The sequence below is a fragment of the Falco peregrinus genome, chromosome 7 (assembly GCF_023634155.1).
Source record: "Falco peregrinus isolate bFalPer1 chromosome 7, bFalPer1.pri, whole genome shotgun sequence".
NCBI classification, from domain to species: Eukaryota; Metazoa; Chordata; class Aves; order Falconiformes; family Falconidae; genus Falco; species Falco peregrinus.
The window spans coordinates 87,507,052-87,529,525 of record NC_073727.1 but is presented as its reverse complement, the minus strand read 5'-3'; the positions used below and the strand labels follow the sequence as shown (position 1 = coordinate 87,529,525).

Sequence of the window (22,474 nt, the reverse complement as noted above, 5' to 3'; positions counted from 1 at the left end):
CCCTGGTGCTGCCTGCTGCGCCGTGGGGTTTTGTTTAAGCGGGATAGATTTATCCAGGACTTTCGTTGTAAAGCTTTCAGCGCCGGTTATGCCGCCCGCTTAAGTATGGGTGTCAAACAGTTGTCAAACGCTGTGACGAGAGGGAAGTGTGAATTCTGATGTTTCTTTCGGATCTTTCTGCATGCCCCGGCTTCCTCCTTCAGCCACCTAACTGAACCACGGTATATATAATCATTGTACCGGTGTTAATTATTCACTAAATTTACAGCTCGGTTAGCTGTAAGGACGTACTGATCTTTTTTTATATTTTTTTTCTGAATATAGGCTAGTGATGTTGTACTTGAGGGTCTGTAACGTTGCATTTGCGACCTGTGCGTGTTACCCAGGAAGTGCCGTGCAGTTACTGTGTAACAGTTGGAAGCAAGTATTTCTTCCTCTGTAGAAAGTTTCATATCAAAGTTATTGCCTTAAATTCTTTGGGGATGGAATGGGACGGATAAAGTATAGAATTTCATACATACCTTTTAATCTGTTTGGATTTCCTGTGAAAGTAGGATGGGTGTGATCTAGGATAGCTTACATACTTTACTAAAGGGCTCGGTAGTGTGTATATATCGCAATGTTTAACTCTCAGGATCACACAAAAGTATTGCTTGTGTTGAACATTTTTTTTTCTTCTTCCCGCGCTAAGTTCTCTACAGGAATGAAGGTACATCATGCAGATCTATACCGAATTTGATGAGGCCAGCTTGTAGGGTCTGGACCTAACAGACATCCAAAACTGCTGAAACAGTCTTTGTGCTTTTATTGGTAGATTGTCTTTCTCTTTCAGTAATAATTACCCTCTTTTTAAGAAATAATTTATGTGGAAACAAATTTGATTTTGTGTAGTAGCCTTTATAAGTATGCCAACCAGCATCTTATGTTTTTAAAGTGGTTTGTTAGATACTGGTTTGTTCGTAGTCATTAAGCTGGGCTCATGTAGCCTGGGAGAGTTCATAGAACATAAAATCTGTAATAATCCATAGAACACCAGGACACTTTCTGCTCTATTCAGGTAGTGTTGTGGCAACTTTGGCTTTCACCAGAGCAGACAGTGGAAATTATCAGAAGGCAGTGTCTTCCGAAAGATTGCCTTTTCCGCTTTCTATGAATATGGCAATCATGAAGATTATTGACTGTGTACGTCTAATCATTCCTCTTGCCTTCATGTATCTAGCTGTTCTGAAGTGAGAAAATTTAATGTATTTGGGAGCTGAAAGTATTTTTGTATTTGATAATACGCTGACATTTTTGCAACACTTATTAATGGACAGGGATCAAATCATACGCTATGGGGAGAAATGGCTTTTCTCACCTGAAGAAGAAAGTAAAGTTGATAGCAATTTATCCATCATAAAAAGGTGCCCAGTGAAGGCTCATAGAAGTGAGTGGCACATCTAATATGTTAGACATAGCACTTTGAATCAATAAAATGCTATACAGATCTTGAATCCTCATGACACCCTTGGGAAGGCTGTTAGCAAGGATTATCTTGCTATATTACATGCAGGAAATGTGGAGCTACGTAGTGTGTAATTGGTTTAACTAGAATGTATTGTTCTAAGGTTTAGTTTTCAGAACACGCCTGTGTCCTGCATACCTGCCTAGCACTCAGAGACAGGACTATATGCACAAAAATCTATGTAGAGACGATGCCTAAGCAGTAACTTGTGCTTTATTTATGTGGTTGTTGCATTATCCTCAAAGCAGTATCTCTGTTGGAGATGACAGAACTCCTGTGGTATAAGCTGGGGAGCTCTGACAAAGTGTTCTCTCCATGAGAAAATCTGATGGTGGCTGCTGTGGCATTTTGAGTTATACTCAGTGTACCTGTCCTACCAGAAATTCTTATGGGCAATGGAGATACCATAGCACTGAGCTCTGTCTCAACATCACTGCAGAGATGGAGAAATAAGATCTACTTTATGATAAAGCAGGTGTATTAGGGACCGTACTTAGACCTTGCTTTTGTCAGCTTTGTCAGACCTCTTACTCATGATGCAGTTTCAGCACGGTCAACTTTGGAGCCATAGCAAAACTGATGTCGTTACTGAGGATTTTCTGTTCTCTCACTTCAGGCTCAGAAGTTTCCAAGGATTCTGAAATGGATGTAAGGACTCAAAATGGCCAGATTTTAATATGTTTGGCAAACTTCTGATGTTTCAAAATGGAGTGTCAACAGATCTACACTGGCAACTCAAATGAATGCTTGTATAATCATAGCTTTGCTGTTGTATTATCAAGGCTGTCTTGTCAGCAGATAGCAGTCCCACTCTGCCACTGGTATATTAATAGATATTGAAGTTCTGGAATACTTGTGAGCCGTGAGTCCTTACTAATAAATGTGAGATCTATAAGTGTGCTTTCATTTAGGTTTGGCTGAACTCTACCTGATAACATCAAGAATATATCATATTTTGGTTTAGCTTCCATGTGCGTGAGTAACTATTCTGTAGTGTTACATCGCACCAGTCAAACATGTCTCCAGCTTCAAGCTGTCTTTTCATTATTTAAAGTGCTTAGTTTGAAGTAAAATATAGAGGTGATTATTATGGATGAGTTGGAGTCAAATCAAAATTGATGTGGCACAGTGGGAGCATCTTCAAAATGAGAGGGGGAAAAACAACATAAACTTGGATTCAATAGAGATGTTCCCTGCTTTACCATGTGATTTTTTTTGACTGTGAGAATGTCCTCTCTTAAGTTTTCAGATATTATATAGATGAAACATTAGAAACTGAATAAATAAAATGACAGAATAAATCTGAAAACTTAATGTAACTGAAATAAAGTTAACATTAAAAAGCCTAATAGCCCTATCTTAAAATCTCGTATTTAAATCTAGCCTAAATACTGCTGCTGCTGCTTCCCAGAGGAGCTTTCATGTGTAAGCAGTGAACAGACTGGTTTTGAGTTGTTCGGGCAGCCTGCTCCCTGCCACTCTTTCCTGAAAATCCCACAGCCCTTCCTCCATCATGTAACTTAATAACAGTCCCATACATGACCAAAACTCAGATCTTTTCAGCACATGGTGTGTGTAGCATGCCTTGGAGTGTACAGTGAAAAGATGCATGTCTAGTCATGTGTTCTGTGGCCCTGCCTGGTCACTGTCCGATGTAGCCAGGTTGAAAGCCATTGCCATGTTTGCGTAGTTACAAGTCACTTTTCAACAGTCTGAAAGTGTAAATTATTTGAAAATCGTTGTTTAACGCTCTGCTGGTATACTGTAGTACACACTGAAGTTTATTTTCAACAATCTAATTTGAGCTACAGTGGTTAATTCTTAGGGATTTAGGGTAATTTTTCTTTAAGATGAACAGGTAAAATTTCTAAATACTTATTTTAGAAAACCTATATAGGTGACAGCAACTAATGAGATGCAATTTATGGCATGTTCACCTAGCTTAGACATTTTAGAAACAGTTGAATAATTTCATTAACTGTCTGAGAAGTGTGCTGAGAACTGCATGTGTTCCTTGTAATTACGGAGCAGAGCAGTTCAGAGACAAGAGAATGAGGAATACAGGGAGACAAGGGGGTTTGCTGCCCTTTATAGTAGGTTACCTTTTTAAAAGTTGATGAGATGCAAGTGACTGATTATGTCCATTACACTACAAGGTAAAGTGGATTTGCTTAAGCTGCTGCTAAACATGGAGTAGTTACTACCTCTGTTGTTTTTATGTCCTGGGGGATTGTGTCCTGCAAAATTGGAAGAAGTTTGGACGAGAGCTGCAGGTGTGATTTGAGATCTGAAAAATATTCTTGATGTCTGACGTGAGTATGAAAGGCTTGGTTCTCAGGAGCCAAGGGTAGTAGCTAGGAATCTGTTTGAAGTCAGTTGCATCTACAATCTCTGAAACTTTTTCAGAAACTAAGACTTCAAGGTGCAAAGATGGGGATCTAGAAAGGCAGAAAAGTTAGTACATGGTGAAAACATATGCCAGAATTTTCTGTGGTTTTACTCTAAATGCATTTCTGATTTAATTCAAATCACTACTTAAATTTACTATAGTTATACCAGTGCAAGATTCTCTTCATTCATCTACATAAGAAAATAGCTGAAGTGTCAGCTGAAATGTGAATTACTGGGGAAGTTACACAACACCAATTTCACATGGATGAAATTTAGTGAGCAATAAATATTAGAAGATGGCTAATAAGCTAGTTTAACTGTTAATGTAAGACTTTACACTTATTTGTACACATGCAGATTTATTCAGTGACTTAATTTGTGTCCTGTAAAATAAACTTATATTTTACTTACATTTTACTCTCATAAAGAATGCATGGCAAAGAAACCTCACAGGCTTTTCTGTTCCAGTGATGAAAGCAGGATTTGTATTTGTGAGATAATAATAAATTTCCGTGTCTAATGCAGCAGCTAAGGTCACAACTGAGCGACAGTGTAACTGCTGTCAGAAACTGGGGAGGAGGCCTTTCCCTAAGAAAAAAATTAAAGCAGAAGAAGCTTCACATATCCCTTATTTACCCCACCCAGTGGATTCTAGCACTATTTTACTGACTCCAGAATGATTATTTGTTTTTCAAAGACCAGTAATTTTAGACTGCACCAGCCCAGCAGGCCCAACTCATGTTGGATTCCTTCACCCTTAGTGCCTCATGACCCAGCATTTTCTGTCTAAAACTTGAATCTCCTGTCTGGGCTGCTGTAACAGAACAAATTGATTCATACTAGAACATAAGACAAGTGTTTTGTTAATGTTTTTAGATTGCTGGTAATTAAAATGAATTCAGTTGTTGAGACACGTGTAGAAGACTATCAGTGTGTAAAAAGCTGGAATGAAAGTATAAGGTGATAAACTGTTATCTTTGCTTGAGATGCACGCGTTTCTTAGAATGAGTGAGCTAGCAAAACGCAAAAGAGGCTTTCTTGTGTGTTTAGAGCAAAAGAATAGTATCTGGAAACACCCGTAATTTTACAAACATACATGATAGTACTTTGATTCTCCATAAACATGTTCTGAAAAAGTTGAAAAGAGAATGACTTCTTACAAGAGAACTAAATTCAGATAGCTGAGACACTAAATAATAACTGTATAGTGTTGTGCAGCTCTAACAGGTGATGTCTTAAATATGGACATAGTTTGTGGCAAGCAGAAGTTATGGGTATTTATTAGGAATATTAGTTGATTTTTAATAACTAAATATTTTTGTCATCAAGAAATATTTTTCCTGTGGTGTTTTGCATAACTTTAAAGTTTAAATTTGAAAATTAAATCTAAACTCGGTTATTTTGTTTACTTAAAATTAGTGAGATCGCTTGTGGGCATTGGGGGATGTGTGTGTGTGTTTTTTTGATTCGTGGTTTTTTTGTTGCTATATGAATCCCAGAAAGGGAAAGCAACATTTAAAATTGGGTTGAGCACTGGTACAAATAAACTTAACCAGTCAAAGAATATAGCTGTAAGAATTGGCAGATCTAAACTCCTTCCTAAAAGTGCTGCCAGGGTATTGGCCACAGTCATTTGTGGCATGGGGCCAATTTTCTTCAACCTACTTAATAAAGCATAGCACACAGAGGAACCAAAGTTGGAATTTGAGGCTGGTTGAATGAATGGTAGAACATGTAGGCATATATTTTTAGGGGCTGTAAACTGTTGTTCATGGCTTCTTTTGGCATTTTTTCTTTTTTATATTTATGCTTTCCATATGTCTTACAGGCAGATGTGTGAAAAACTGCAAATAACTAGTATGGTTTACTGGTACTGCTGGAACTGTGGAAGACGGAAAGAATAGAAGGAGCTAAATTTAAAAATTTGTTTCTGTTTTTGCAGAGCACTGTAGAACACCACCACCACTCCCCAACATCTTGCATTGTGTCTGAAGCTTTAGAGATCCAAAAGTCCATTTTGCATAAACCTTTCGTGTGTACATATACCAGTGACCAAAGGGACATAGATATTAAAGACAATTTAGAGGCTGCTGGCTGTTTGGAAGCATGAGTTTTGTTGGCTTTGTGTTGTGGTGGTGTTTTTTTTTAATAACTGCTAGTCTTGCATCCCAAAATCATAAAAAAACATGTCATACAGATACTGCAAATTATGAAGACAATTCTCCAAAGAATACTATATCTGCTAACCAGGGAGCTATTATATTTTATTGCTTATATTTCTTACATATCCAGCAAGGGTTTTTTAGAAAGAAAAGCACAAAGTATTCAGCATGCAGAGCTAACTAACATTGAAAGTTCATGGATAGAGATGAAAATTGTGGATGTTTATACTTTTGAGTGAATAGAAAACCTGTGTGGTTCACACAAAGTTGAAATTGATTCTTCCAGAGTTTTGACATTTGATAGGGGAATAGGGTGCATCTGAATAAACAGAGATGCATTTTTCTTGTTTTACTGAGCGTGGGGAGGGGAGTCATCACATCCCTTAGGACAAAATAAATCCTTAAAGTCTTAACGTAACAGCCTCTATTTCCCACATGATTTCTAGTCTACATTCTTACCAGTCAGTATAGTCTCCATACTTACAAGTCAATATCATGTATCTTTGTTTATGTACAGCATTTGATACTATTTGTACACAGAGGCAGAAGTAATGTTTGTTCCAGGGCTCTTGTGTGGTTCATATTCTTTAAATAAGACTCTAAAGACATTATCTGGAAAACATGCAAACGTCACTCTCTTTCGCCATGTCATTTTGTCACATGGCAAAACATAACCTTTTACTGGTATGAATTTTATAGGGAGAAGAATAAATCTGTATAAACTTTTCAATTTTTAAAGTTCTTTAAGCATTTCTGTCAGCATAAAATGTGTGTCAGATACTAATCAAATGGTTCTTGACAAACTTAATTCTATTCTGTAGAAAAGCAGAAGCACTGGTGTTCTATTTCTAAATGTGTCATCTGCCCTATATTTTCCTTTTTTTCTTATAGAAGATATTTAGAGGGCCAAAATTATTTACGAAAAGAATGTGTTTATTTTTAGATCATTTTCCAAACATACACGGTGTTACAGGTCAACTGCTGTTTATTGATTTGTTGTGTCAATAGTTCCATTAACTGTGCTTCATATAATTCAGAATATGCACTACTGCCCAAACATATGGTGTGGCACCAGCAGCAGGGGACAAGAAGGAATGAGCGTGAAGAAACTAAAGTTCAGGCAGAGCCTCCGTCCTGTGCTATTAAGTTACTTAGTTCCAGCACACGGTGTTGAAGGAAACTACGCAGTGTTTAAACCATTCTGACAAAATCTAAGACTTACTCCTTTAAAGAATAATTTAAGTGAAAATTCGAAGGAAGAAAATGAAATATAAGTGGAATCCACCACAAGCTGCAGTCTGTTGATTATAAGGGATGTTTTTACAGTGACTAAGATACTTTTTCCAGATTAAATTGGAAAGACATAGTGGGCTTTCACATATGGTAAACTTCAAGATTGTATCAGATCCGTCATTGCTTCTGACTGTTGATTCTCTCATATGCTGTCCAAGAGGCTGAGCTGCTTTAATGGAGGATCAGCTCTTCTCTGTTTTCCCTGTATCCTAGGTAAATATTCAGTGCATTTGTGTCCTCTTCTCAAGTTCAACCCTCTGTCTAAGCAGGCACCATGTCACTGATAAATTGTTATGAAACCTCGACTGAGTAGTCATTTATCAGACTCTTTTTACCAACCATAAAGTTTTTATATCTGATGGTCTTTCACAGCTTTCTGTTACATAATTAAGATTTAGATTACATGGTAAAATTTTCCTCATGGTGCCTCACACTGATTTTTTTTTTTTTTTTTTTTTTTTTCCTTTCTCTGCCCTCTCATCATCAGAACTTCATAAAGTGCTTCTTATTCTTGGAATTTATTCCACTTTTCAACTTGAGCCCAAGTTTTGTGACATTTATGGCATGATGTAAACCATCACATTGGTTAGTGTACTCATTTATCTTAAGTTTCTTCATTGTATAGAAAAGTTATTTAAAAATACACCCAAATTGAAAAATAGTGGTTTCTTTAGTATATGAACTGGAAATACATGTACCAATTCTTGATATTAACTTGCTTATAGCCATGGATTTATTTTCAGGGGAACAATATGCAATTGTATTGGCTTACAGGCTAAATTTGACCATGTGGATTCAAATGCAAGAGGTACTTGGACTTTCTCTTTTTAGTTATACATGTAATTTTTTTACATACATAAGAAAAATAAATGCATTTAATATATAAAAATATGTAGCATATATTACATAGTCATAATGTTAAAATGATACCTGTAATACATATAATATATTTGTAAATATGGGCATATACAAGTTTTTTCAGCAAGGAAAGATACAACTAGCCAAAAAGCAAGCCTGATCCATCACAAACTTTTCTAAATGATTCAGGCTAAGTAAAAAAAGAAAAAAGGTCATATTGCTTCATTAAATTTTATCAGATGTATCAGTACCAATCTTTTAACTTGATTACATTCACTGTTTTTAAATAGCAATTTTTCTTCCACATCACTGAACCAAATGTGGCAGAGGTATAGTCAAAAACTGTGAAAGAGTATGAGAAAAGGTACGTTAGGAGAAGGAGCATCCTAAAAGGAGCTTCACCCAGCCTTGTGCTCTAAGTCCAATTGTGTCCAGCTAGGAGAAATCATATGCACACCTCCTTTTCCCTAAGTGGAGGGGAGAGTTCTCCCCAGTTACTTGATCAGTTTGGGTACATTCATATCATGGGGGAGCAGCAGACCTGGAACTGAATTGCTGCTGCCTGGGTTGCTCTGTGGCATCCTTGCCTTGTAACTGCCTGTCCCTTTCTTGTGCCAGTAGAAGGGGCCTACCAGCCTCAAGAAATTGGGCAATTTTATTCAAAGTGTTGTTTGAGAGCAAAGAGGAAATGCCAGGGGAGGCTATTTGGGACTTTTAGGTCTTCCAGTGACTCACTGTTTCTGCTTTGTTTATATGTACTATTTTTGTAGGCTGCTTGACTATCATTCATACAGCTTGGTGTTCAAAACCTCAACTCAAAGCCAAAAGAAATTCAAAGCCAAGAAAATAGTTGGTGTGTGTTATGTCAAGAGAGGAGTCAAGACCCCTATGCTGTAGCTGGGGGAGGAGTTTACAGTCAAGGTCTCTTTGTACACTGGATGGGCGGAACGAGGCATGTTCTCTGGATCTGCTGTGGATATCTTGTGGTAGACTCAGTCTATGAACCACTGTTGTGGAGGGTAAAGGTGAGAAGCTAGGAACTTCTGGAAGGCTAAGTGTGTGCTGTAATGTAAAAGAAGAAAATACTTCTTTGTGTTAAGGAAAATAGAAGGGGAGAATGCTGTTGATCACCATTGCCTGGCGTCCGTCTCTTATATCCATATGTAACCTAAATTCTGCCACAGTAAGCTGCTGTGATAATCACATTTATAAATGTTTCCACTCCGCCCTCTCCTTACTCCTCTTCCTTATCCTTTTCTTCTCATTTACCTTCCAAAAAAAGTGTTTGTTCTGCTCCTCAGAATACATATGATAACTACTTGAAATCAAGGACTAGGAGGAACATGAGCACAGAACGCTGTTAAAACCAATGGTGAAGAAAGGCTGCTAGGGGCAAATAGAGTCCCAAGACCCGCCCCACTAGGCCCGTCCTTCTCATCTGCCTTGCCTTGCATTTTGTGGAGTTGGAGGAGCTCCTATCCCTTAGCTGCTTCTGTGCCTTCTGTTTCCTCGTCCTCACTACTTTTCTTTTGAGCATATGTGTAACAACTTGCCAGTCTGTGCTTTCCTGTAGCACCTAGAGTCACTGTTTTGGTGACACTCTGCTTTCAACCTTACATTGCATATGCATGTTTTGTTGTTATTTCTGTATGTTGCCATTTTTCCCCTGAAGAACACAATAAAAAGAAGTGAAACTTCTGTTTACCATAGTTTATAACTCGCCAGTAACTGAAAGTGACCACCTAGGAAAAGGACACTTCTCTCTCCTGCTTTCCTTTTTTGTGCTTGGTTTCAAGGAATGTAGTATGCAGAAGCTGCTATTACTGCTTCTGTGAAGTTACGGTGAAGAGTTGTGGCTCTTGTCTGGTTTTGTATATTTTTAGGCAGTGTTAATTCCAAATAAACTAGAAAGATAACTTCAACAAAAATAGAGAAAGCATAGTTTATACAGATACTGTGCTTATTTGGAGGACTCGCAGTAGAATTTACTGCCCTCACACTGTTGAGGCATCTGAGAGAAAATTAAAGGATATCCTTGAGCACACTGAACACCTCATCCCGACTTCATCGTAGGCCTGTGTAGTTGTTTGCACATGTGTTTAAATTTCAGAAGTTTACATTCCTGTTGCTAGCAAGAATAAACGAATACAGTAGATATAGATCTGACCAGTGAAATTATATCTAAAAATAAATTTGCCATCGTTGCCCTAATTTTCTTCTGAGCAAATCTTGTTTGAAATAATTAAAATCATATATTTCTGAAATACCGTTACTGCATGTTAATAATAAAATGTTTTGTATGTGTCTTTTGCATTCTGTTCTTCTGTAAATGATCTCCGGAAGAAGCTTAGCTAAGCACCATTTATGCTGTGACAGCATAATATTAGATTGCTGCTGCAAAACTCAATTCTGTGTGTCTTCAGTTTTCTACATTAAATTTCTTTTCTGTTTGTGAAATCCTGTACAGCAAATGGAACCATTTCAAGTTTTAATTCAAGTGTTTGTTATTTTATTCTAGGTTGTTGGAAGAGGAGCCTTTGGTGTGGTCTGCAAGGCAAAATGGCGAGCTAAAGATGTAGCTATTAAACAAATAGAAAGTGAATCTGAAAGAAAAGCCTTCATTGTAGAGGTACAGTACGTTTGTTGGAAAATACGTGGTTTGGTAGAGCTTATTTTCTTAAACTCATGGGTGCATTTAGTGTACTAAAAGCTATGTCTGTATTACAAGGTAAATGCAGCCAGTACGGTACAGGCCTAGACCCTTTTACTTGCCGAACAGGACACCTGTCAGAGCACACTGCAGCTCCTTTAGTTCTCTTCCCATAGAAACTGGAAGGCAAGGGGGCAGAGAGAGGGGCAGGCAGGTAGGGAAATGCCACTTCCTAGATTCTGTCCCGTTGTGGAGTCAGGGTGCAGTTGAAACACCCGAAGAGCTGATTAGTGCTTCCAGGGGCTACAGTGTAGGTTCTTTGTACAGTCAGGTCCACACTTGAAACTGTTTCTTACTTTTTTCAGCAGTTCTAATAACTTCTTTTTTTTTTTCTTACGTGTAAGTTTATTAGTACATGTAACTCATTTAAGGGTAATCACTCTTTCTATTCAATGTCTTACTTCAGAAAGGCCTTGAGTAGTTCAGATACACTGATAAGCTTCCCAAGATACATAACATATTCTAGACTCAAAAGTACCCAAGTAATTTAAATGAGATGTATCGTGACATGCTGCTTAGTATTTAGTCAGTAAGGATCTAGGATGTTCAAGATACACAAAACATGATAAAAACAAATACTTTAAATTGGAACTAAAAAGGTAATACACTGTAGGGTTAAAGGAAGCATATTTGTAGTAGGCCTCTGTGTGTAAATATTTGTATGTTTTTCATTACCATGGAAAGTTTTTAGTGTTGTTAGTCTGGATCTGACTTAATATTGAGTAGACCTGATCAGCATATTTTTTGTTGTTCAAAACAGAACCGAGATAATCCCAGAAATACTTCTGTAATTACTGGGGTTCAGGAAACCCTACACGGTGCAAGCATCAGTTGTAATATTTCATTCTGGTTTTTTACAATTTCTGAAACATACATAAAAAATAACATTCACTCCCTAGATGATGAATAGCATAAGCTGCCTCAGAAGCCTGTATAAATTGGGGAAAAAAATCCTTTTCCCTTTCCTCCTACTACCCACTGGTAAAGAAGAATTCAGTGCAAAATAGTCTGTTTGTCAATACAAGCAGCAGTAGGTTCTTGGAACTATGTCACATTAATATTAAACTGGCTGGCTTATTTTATAGGAATGTGGGGTTGGGGTGTTTTTTTAAACAGTAATTATATTGTGAATAAAGTCAGTATTATTCGGATTTTATATGTAGCCAGACAATCAGGATTCCAAAACGGGAGGCTCCAGGAAGAGCACCAAACCTGTAGAGGTTGCACAGTACTTATGACTTGAGTGATTTTACTACACCATGAAAAAAATACTTTCTTTAAATTTGATTTCTTCAGGATTTCTTTTAAAACACAGTTCCGGTTAGACACAAACCTAATTACATAAATTAAAATGCAAACAGGGACGTCAGTCTTGTAATTCCTAAAATCACCGTCTAGGGTCATGCAGACATACAAAACTGTGATTGCTGTTGTGGTGTATGAATTATACATGTGAAAATAAAGCATTGGCCTTTTTCGCCCATGGTTTGAAATGAAGTGTGATTTGTATTGCAGCTTCGACAACTGTCACGAGTAAACCATCCCAATATTGTCAAGTTATATGGAGCCTGTCTAAACCCAGTAAGTCATAGCTTTGTCAGTATGACAAAAGGTGACTAGCTTAACATTTTCAAGCATAAATGCATAAAATGTGTTTTGTACACAAAAGCGTATATTTTACATAAATTTTGTATGGTTTAGCCATAATAAGGAAATACATAGATATGTAGGTTGGTTGATATTTTCAGGTTTTTGGTTTTTCTTTCCCCTGCTGTGAGAAATAAATTCTTTCAAGAAAAACCCAAAGTTGTTTCTAAACACAGATTGCACTTCAGTTTGTCAGAATGGCATCTGGTGTATTACACTTGTAGTGTCATTCACATCTACAGCCCTATTAATTGCAAATTAGCAATGTGAAAAGAAAATACATTAGCAACACATGAATCATAGCTTGTAAATCAGTTCCTATTCTCAGATATGCAGCTTTCAGGATTTGCTTGTTTTCTGCCACAGCTGCAAACATTCTCAAAGCAAGTACTGTGACAGGACAGATGTATCCTTAGCTAGTTCTAGTATAGGCTATTTAATTGATTAAAGTAATGCTGCATCCCATTTTTTCTTGGTACTAGTGAAATTTTTTAGACATGGTGTTTAAAATCTTTTTGTAAGCCACTATAAGCAAATGAATTGCAGTTTGAAGACGGTGTTTGCTTTTCAAGACTGAGAGGGAGGGAGGCCATTCTCTTCTTTCCTAACTTACAGTGGGAACTAAGTATAAAACTGATTTCTGTTTGCTATATGTAAATACATACCATTCAGACTGACCCTTTGATAAATTTTCCATTAGCTTAGGTATGGAGACTTTGCAGTTCATCTCAATGAACTTTACACTTACAAAAAACTGTTTTCCACCCCTGCATTTAAAATATTCCTATTTTTTTGTCCCCTCCCTGCCCCCAAAGGTGTGTCTTGTTATGGAGTATGCTGAAGGAGGTTCTCTATACAATGGTGAGTATCATTTCAACATAGTGTCTTCCTGGAGCTGAAGTACTAGTGTTAGGGCAAACACAATGTAAAATATAAAGTTGCTTCACACATATGTCTCCACCCTTGGAGATACTCAGAAGCCATCTGGACACAATCCTGGGCAACTGGCTGTAGGTGGCCTGCTTAACCCTGCTCAGGGGACCTCCAGAGGTGCCTTCCAACCCTAGCCATTCTGCGGTTCTTTAAAATTCTTAATGTAATTTTAAGGAGAAAGGAGTGTGCTTTTAAAACCTACATTTTCAGTCCTCTGGTTTGTTTCTTGATACCAGTTTGTTATGTTTTATACCAGCCATTTAAGGTTTTCCAGTGGAACAGATTCCTTTATAACTTGTAAATTCCCTGAGCATTTGTTTAACATACTTTAGCAGGGATAGCCAAGAACACGCAACATCTTTCATATTGAATTTCAACATCAAAAATTATGAAAAACATACTAAAAAGGGGAAATATTTTGACATTTCCATTATTTAACAGTCTGCAGAAGGGTATTTTCAGTTGCAGTAATGAGGCATTGATAATTACTTAGATGGAGCTTCTGACTGGTATGTTGTTAACTCCATTGTATCTGTTGTAATATGCAATAAAGTTCTTTTTAGTTTGTGCCTTTGTTTTGCAGTGCTGCATGGTGCTGAACCTCTGCCTCATTATACTGCTGCACATGCCATGAGTTGGTGTTTACAGTGTTCCCAAGGAGTGGCTTATCTCCACAGCATGAAACCAAAGGCTCTAATTCACAGAGACCTGAAACCACCAAAGTAGGCTTATGGCTCATACGTTGTATTTTCTCACAATTGGAATTTAAGATAATTTATAATGACTTATTTGCATTTGAAAGAAATAGCTTTAATTGTTACTGACATTATTGGATGTAGTGTATTCTGAATGAAAGCTGTGCGTTTGAAACTTCAGTTACAGAATGATGGTGCAAGGTACAGGATACGAACTGTACTCATTTACTTTCTGTTAAACTGGAAAAACATCCTGCTCCTGCCCTGTATCATGGAAGAGGATTTGGATAGGGATAGGGCTTCTTATCAGAGGCATTTACAATGCCCCAATTTTACAATGAGTTGTGGTGTTCAATGAACATGGGGTGGGAGGTTGGGGGTGGGGGTGTTTGGTTGCTTGGTTTTAACATCATATTTAATCCGATAAAATAGAGCTTTTCTGCAAATGGCCATCTTCCTCTGTGCCCTCCTTCTGCTTGTTCCACTACCCCTGCCAGAATCTCCCATCACTGTCCACTGAAACAAAGACATTTTCTACCCAGTCAGTTTGTTGATCCGACTCATTTTACAGCTTCAGATCTGGCTCCACAGATTAGTTGGAAACAGAGATTTGGGGATCATCAGGATCATTCCCTTTTGATGGTAGCCTGCCATTACTACAAGATAAAATTATAATTTGAAGCCACGCTTTAATTTTTTCTTGTATCCTCAGTTTTGATTTAGAGAGCTGTTAACATGTAACTTCAAGTGCTTTCATTTGAATAAATAGCTAAATTGACTGACATTAATAGGACTCTCGATCGTTCTTCTTTTGGTAAAATTGTTACAGCACTTGTTATTTTTCAGCTCTGCCATGTGAAAGACTAATTTTGGCAATATATGCTTAGCAGTTTACTATGGCTGAAGATTTTTACTTAAAATCTAGCATGTAGAAATAGTAATAAATTGCAATATGTATTTGCTTATTTTAAAATATTTTGTATGTTCAGATGACCTTACTTATTTCTCAAATTACAAAACTAAAGCACTGAGAAGCAAAGCAAATAGATATTCAGATATATTAAAATGATAGTTGTTGGGTTTAAAAAAAATTTTAAAAAAAATAAAAAAACCACCCAACAACAGTGGTTTATTACCAGACTATTTCATCCTACAGTTTTAATTTTTATTTTATTTTTTTTCTTTGACAGTTTGCTCTTGGTAGCTGGGGGGACAGTTCTAAAAATCTGTGACTTTGGTACAGCCTGTGATATTCAAACACACATGACCAACAATAAGGGAAGTGCTGCTTGGATGGCACCTGAAGTTTTTGAAGGTAACTATAATTTACAGTGTCAATGTTATGTGTTCTTCCTAGGGATGCAACGGTGAATTAATTTGATATGGGAAATAAGAGCATCGTGTAATCTTACTTTATTTCAATCAGTGTACGAACGTTTGAAGTAACAGCTGAAAGAGTCTTGCTGGAAATCTAGCATTTATTTCAAAATCTGTATGATTATGTATTGATCTAGTTATGCTGAGTTTTGAAGTGGAGCACTGAACTGACCATCGTGATAGTATTAGACAGTTAATTACATGAAGATATGGAATCTTTATTTGTGTCATTGTTGAGATTTACATAAGGAGTACCTTTAGACAACTGCTGTTCATTTTATAAGTAATTAAAATGCAGCCAGAGGGCTATTTCCCCATGATTGTGCTGTTTCCGAGATTCTTAAGTCATTTCAAACTCTTCTGACATTTAAATTGATTGTCATTACTTTCACTCGCTATTCTGATCAGCTTGTATCTTTAGAATTCCCCTGTTAGTGTCTATAAATTGAACATAATTGCCTTCATTTCCAGTCCCCACTTTCTTGTAACTCCATCTTCATCTGCTTTTTGTGTAATCTAGAGGTTTGATGCACTTCCTTCTTCCTACATACTGAGGGACTTGTTATTAACAGTTAATTTAGTTAAGTAGGAGAACAAGCTATTTCTTGGAGTGTAGCTGGGAAAGACTGAGGACACTTGATAATTAGATATAATTGCTGCATGATTATCAGAGAAATAATCCAGTCAATATTTGATTGAAAATTAAGCACCTTTTAGCCATTCAGTACCTTAAATTATCATTGTAGTTAGCAGAGTGGTCTGGAGAAGTCATGTCCCTGCTTTAGGAAGCAGGTGTCCTGGCTTTGAGAGATTTGGCAAGTACCTCTGTGCAGCAGTGGTTTCCCAGATTCTGGATCCAAGTGGCCACTCTTAGTGTCCTTATTGTAGAGAGAAGCAGCAAATTATATGTGTCCATCTACAGTTTTAACAGGTTTTCTCCTGAACACTGCCTTTGGAGCTTTTGTTTTGAAGGTACCATCTTCTCCCATATATTGTTCAGGGGACCCACCTAAGAGGGTGATCTGTTTCATTCTGGTGCCTAGAAACTTTCCATTTTGTCACTCTGTATTGAGGCACCTGCTCTATTTCTTTAAATCTAGCTAGGAATGCTTCTTTTCTTGACATTTATTTATTCTTAAATGAAATTGTATAAGTAAGAGATATATTTTTCTTTTAGAAATAATCAATTGGACAGTCATTGTTAAAGTTAGATTTTTTTGAGTGGAAAGCCTTAATCTAAAATGGATTTTGAAATAAGTATATTATACTAGGGATTTGCAGTGCATATTCTAATTCCTCTGGTGTACGAATTCAACAAAGCAGAACAAAGAAATCTTGTATTACAAATTTAGTGCTGGACAGCAGCAAAAGCCTTCAGTTTACAGTTGGTTTTATGTACTTTTATCTGAAAGCATTTACTGATAACGACACAAATCTTTATACCAGAACAAGTATCAATGAAAGAAAGGAATCTGTGAGCTTTTTTTGGTGCGGCATATCAAATCGCTCTTGAAGCCGTCATTAAACTACTAAAATACTCATGTCTAATGTAAAAATTGTTAAAAATTTGTTTGGTTATGCAACTGCATCAGAATTCAACAATGGAATAAATGCTAACATTTTAGTACTGTTCTAGTACTGATGCTTTCAGATGAGAGCAATAAAGGCCCTAGAACTATCTGTAGATGGCAGAGTGCTCATTGAAGTAGCTGCCCTAATATTAAAATTTTCCCCCCATTTTAGCATTATAGGGTATTGAGAGCCTTGTACAGATCAAACAGTCTAAATAAAAACAGTGTCATTTAGATCAGGATAAAGTGAAAGAGAGCAAGTGCTCTAATTTGAGAACTCCCTTTAGAAGAAAATGTTTTAAAACTGCTTGGGGATAATTGGATAAATTGAGGACAGACTGTGTATATCCTACCTTGGTCTTTTACATAATGAAACAATACACAATACTGTATCATTCTTTTTGCACTCTCAGTTTTCAGAATTAGTCCAAGGCTTCTCAGCTACAAAATGGGATTTCCTTGCTCAATCCAGAAAATAACACTACTTCCTTGTCATAGGCTGTGGGTCACAGAAATGCTGCGGCTGCATAGATGAGAGAGACTGTTTTGCTTCCCTTAACAATCTGCCATTGTTTACAGATGCTTTTTTTGTTTCCCAGCACCTTTTAAACACCTGACTGGTGAAGTTGATTTTGTTACTCCCCTTCAGTACCTTTTGAACTCATTAGCCACATCAGCTATTTTGACACAGGTGTAAAGAGTTTTGGAGATGCCAGGTTCTTAGTTTTGTAAAATCTGTACCTAGGAGAAGTCCAGATTAGTGTCTTCAGTTAAAGATGACTTGTGGTTTGTGCTGCAGCCTGTCTCCCTTGCAGACTGGTGGGTCTGTAAGAGCTAGCCTGAGAATATGCTGCTTCTCTTGTGCAGTTTGTTGGAGGTATGGGGGCAGAGGAAGGTGGCTTGTAGTTAGTGGAGCCTGTTGAAACTGGATGCTATATGATGGGTATCTATGTGAAACTACGCTTCTCTAATCCCACCATTTTATGAAATTATTTGTGTCAATGCTTTCTGTTTACATATTAACAAAAAGAAATCTCTTGGCCACTGGATGCCAATTTTGATCCTTGTTTGAAGACAGATTTCTATTATTTATACGCACATATTGATGATCATGTCATTAGCTATTCACATGTATTTTTAGTATTTGTGTGAGTTATGGTTACAGAGCATACATTCTTTCTTTTCAGTCTCTGAACATTTTTATTCATTATTCTGTATCACCTACGTGTCTTCTGCGCCTTTAACAGGAGTCTTAGAAATATTGAACTTATGGTCAAAGAACTTTAAGAAATGACCTGACAGAAAGAGTAAGAGTAATAAATGGAGAGGAAATAAAGCGGTGAGGAATTGAGGAATCTGCTGATGTGTTCATATGCTATTTTACTAGTTCTGCTAAAGACCTGTAAATAATAAAGAGCAGTAGGTATGACAGAGATGTTACTGGCTGGCATATTGTGACTAGCATGGAAGAAATGAGTTGAAAAATATTTGGAGGAAGCAAGCATAGTCAGTTAAATCCTGAATGCAAGAGATCTTATAAACCACAATTTATTAAGTTTAAATTATATAAGAAAACTAAGGCATTTTATCATTTAAGGATGACTCTGAGTGAAACGGATTGATTTCCAGAGGGAGGCATTCTTAACAATTCTACTGTCAAATGATTTCAGACTTAAGTTAGTGTGAATCAGCCAGCTTTAGAAAACTGTTTTTTCTCAGCAAAACAATTGTGAAATGAAAGGAAGCATACAGAGCTATTTGTCAGCTCAAACTGTACTTCTTGTAATGTGGTATATAGAAAAGAGACATATTAATGGCTTTCTTCCAGGTAGCAATTACAGTGAAAAATGTGACGTTTTCAGTTGGGGTATTATTCTCTGGGAGGTAATCACCCGTAGGAAACCTTTTGATGAGATTGGTGGTCCAGCTTTCCGCATAATGTGGGCAGTTCACAATGGTGAGTTGAAAATACTTTCATTACATTTGAAGTTGTCTGTTTGACCTGTAAATTTGCTAAACATTTTTAACTGTGAGCTTTAAATAACTAGTTTTTCTGGTTTATACTTCATTAAATATGCATTTTTATCATGAAGACTTAAGAGTTAGACACTGCTGGTTTCATGTCATGTGGGTTTTATGTTACTTGGCTGCTACAGTGCTTGCATTTCCTGCTACATGTAACTAGCATATGAACAAACAAGGGAAAAGGGCCATGTTCATTTAGTTATGACACTCCATTTTAAAAGTGATCTGAATTGTGCTACAAAAAAACCCCCAACCCATCCTCTGGATGAGTAATGATTAGCCAAGTTTTTTTTTATTGGGCGCCTACAGTAAATGCGTGAGTTTAAGTAATTTGACTTTATATAGAAATGCTAGAAACTGTCGAATTCCTGCAGGACTACTAGGCATTAAAAATGTTGCTTTGCTTTTCATCTGTTGTTTTGTCTTTGCTGCTGGGGTTAAGGTTTTTTTGGTTTTGTTCTGCTGTTTGAATTGTTTTATATCTAGGTGCCTACAGGAATGGAGCAGGACTCAGCTCTCCTAGGTACTATACAGAACAGATTCTCAGGAGCTTAGGGTATAAACAGGAGACAGTGATTGGATTCAAATGGACAAAAGAAAGCAGTGGTACAACATTGGTCCAAATAATAGAGTGTAGTGTCTTCATGCTAGTAGTGTAACTTTTTTAACAGTGTGTTTTTAGGTACCATGGCAAAGCAGAGTTTTAAGAAGAATAAAGTAATGATAGTGAAGTAGTTCAGTGAATGTCTGCAAAGAGTTTCTGCCATTTGTGAAAGACAACATCAAAGAAAGCACGAACTTGTTTGGAAGATGTAATTAACAAACAAGCAGTGAAGGCCAGTACTTTGCCAGAGTGTCATTGCTTCAGTACTAAATGATAGAAGCTTAAGGTGAGCACAGGCATCCTATTCAACGAAGAGGAGAGAGAGGCGGACAGTGATAGGATGGATGAGCATTACAGTCGTAATAACACAAAGTGTTTGCAAATGGCATTTTTGAATGGAGAGATTCTCCATTTCAGTTTTTCAAGGACATAAGTCATTGAGATTAGGAGCGATGAGTGCCTCTCATAAAAGCATTGATTGTCAAAGTAAGTGTAAATGTAATAGTCATAAATCAGAAAGCCTCAGTAAGGTGCAGAAGTATCCTTTAGGGGAAGACAGATTCCCTGTCTGTCCCTGGTTCGGTTTTAAAAACTTACCTCTTTTTCTTTTTCCCCTTTTTCTTTTCTCCCCTGTGTGCCCCCTCCCCCCGCCCCCTCCATCCCCCACCCTCCGTTTCATAGGAAGGAAATGTTAGTGCGCTTCATCTCACTTGAAACCATTGTGGCACTCTTACTTGATGTATTACTTGTTATGCTTAATAGGCTTTTAAACACTTGCTGCTTTCTGTGCAAAATGTCACTACATCTCGTCTATTAAACACAACTGTATGTCTGTTAACTGTATTCGTTGTTGAAATAGTGAAGAGTAGAAACTGGAACCAAAAGAATGGATGAATAGTGATACAATTGAAGTAAAATGTGTAATTAAGAACATGTATAGACCATGAAAAAGTCACCTGAAATTGGTGTTTCCAGTGCTTAATAATTTTTCAGGAAGTTCTTAAGAGCAAAATCTGCCCTCAAAAATACTTCCACCACCACCACCACCCGGTGGTCTTGTAAGTACAGCATTAGGAACCAAAGACTGTTGCTAATTACTTCCTAGTTTGGCCTAAAGCTTTATTCTTCAGAAAGTGGTAATATTCATTAGCCATTATAATGTGTTGTATTTGGTCAGTCAGTGAATTTCAGACCACTACTGAAGGAAAAGTTTCATTTTCTTTCTACTAGTTTGTATGTAATTGTAACTTCTATGTAGTGCAAAGGAACTTTTTTTGTCAGATTTTTGCTGGTAAGAGAGAAAATTAAGTACAAGCCGTTTTTTTCAGACTAGAATTAACTATACATTTTCCTGTATTTATTTAGCAAAATACCAGAGAGAAATCAGTTGCTGTCAGTCATCTTATAGTCTGTTTTAACAAATTAAGGATTTTTTCTAATTTCAATTATAGGTACTCGGCCACCACTGATCAAAAACTTACCTAAACCAATTGAGAGTTTAATGACCCGTTGTTGGTCCAAGGATCCCTCACAGCGACCATCCATGGAAGAAATTGTTAAAATAATGACACACTTGATGCGGGTATAAAAATGTATTTTTATATCTTAATTATTCCTTAAGCTATTAAGTTGGGAAATTGAATTATGAAGGGTATGTGTTTTATCACACTCTAAAGGCAGGCTTGCATGTTTTCTCCTTTTCTCTTGTTGATAAAAATTTTCAGATTATTACAGTAGAGAAGGGAAATTGTTCCTCTCCTTATGGCAGATGTATACTAACTCATAACAGATTTGGGGAAATTAATAAAAATATTTGTAGATGTATTTTAATGTATTACTAAAAATAAGTGCATTTATTTATCTTCTAATACATTACCATAAGCATTATATATAATTAGTATTTATAAATTATTTTATGAAGTCTTATTTACATAATTTTAAAACAATTGTTAATTACTTCTTAATCAAATCAATTGCGCTTTTTTTCACAGTACTTTCCAGGAGCTGATGAACCTCTGCAGTATCCTTGCCAGTATTCAGATGAAGGGCAAAGCAACTCTGCCACTAGTACAGGTACACTTGTATAAGAGAAAAGAAGAGCAACATGAAGTGGTGCAGATGGGTTATAAAGCACATTCTCATACAGATTTTGAACTCAAATTGCGAACGGTAACCTTTCCAAAATCTTAAGTATTGGCAGGTTTTTTGGGTTTTTTGTTTGTTTTGTTTTGTTTTTGTGGAGACCTCATACCACATCATATTTAGTATTCTCAGCCAAATGGTTTTTGCTGAAGCGTACCTTTAATGGAGAACAAGCATATAATAACAGAGTGTCTAGGTTTAAAGTCTCCTCCTTCTTTCCCAATAAAGGCTGCTAGCAATTGACACTCTTTTCAGTCCTATGTAGTGTTAAAGAGTTGGCATTTAAAAATTTTTTACTTACCTTGAAATCCACATCTTCTTTTGGTTATGATCTCCACAATTTAACCTTGCAGTTGTTTTGTGTTAAGATTCAATAAATACAGTGATCAAGGAAATCGCTAGAAAGATGAATGGAACAAAATGTGGGCTAGGCTTTCAGGTAGTCTTGGCCTCAGAGAAATTCTTTTAATAACGGAAAATTAAGATTATTCAGTCTGCTCATTTTTTAAAGTACAGTTTTCCTACTTAAGTAGTTCTTAATCTTGAGTGTCTTCACCTTCTG

The 22,474-nt window shown here is 36.7% G+C and overlaps 1 protein-coding gene across 10 annotated transcripts in view; it reads left to right on the top strand.

Annotated features, from left to right (window-relative positions):
• Nucleotides 1–22,474, top strand: part of MAP3K7 (mitogen-activated protein kinase kinase kinase 7) — a 48,237-nt gene that overhangs the window by 861 nt on the left and 24,902 nt on the right. For 9 of the 10 annotated variants that reach the window (XM_055809936.1, XM_055809935.1, XM_055809933.1 and 6 more), the window contains exons 2-9: nt 10,727–10,837; nt 12,434–12,499; nt 13,381–13,426; nt 14,082–14,220; nt 15,384–15,508; nt 18,970–19,098; nt 21,222–21,352; nt 21,762–21,843. In XM_055809936.1, the coding sequence (XP_055665911.1) occupies nt 10,727–10,837; nt 12,434–12,499; nt 13,381–13,426; nt 14,082–14,220; nt 15,384–15,508; nt 18,970–19,098; nt 21,222–21,352; nt 21,762–21,843 (829 nt within the window). Of the gene's footprint in view, nt 1–10,726; nt 10,838–12,433; nt 12,500–13,380; nt 13,427–14,061; nt 14,221–15,383; nt 15,509–18,969; nt 19,099–21,221; nt 21,353–21,761; nt 21,844–22,474 lie in introns of those variants that run through there. The other variant, XM_027785963.2, reaches the window with a different exon arrangement.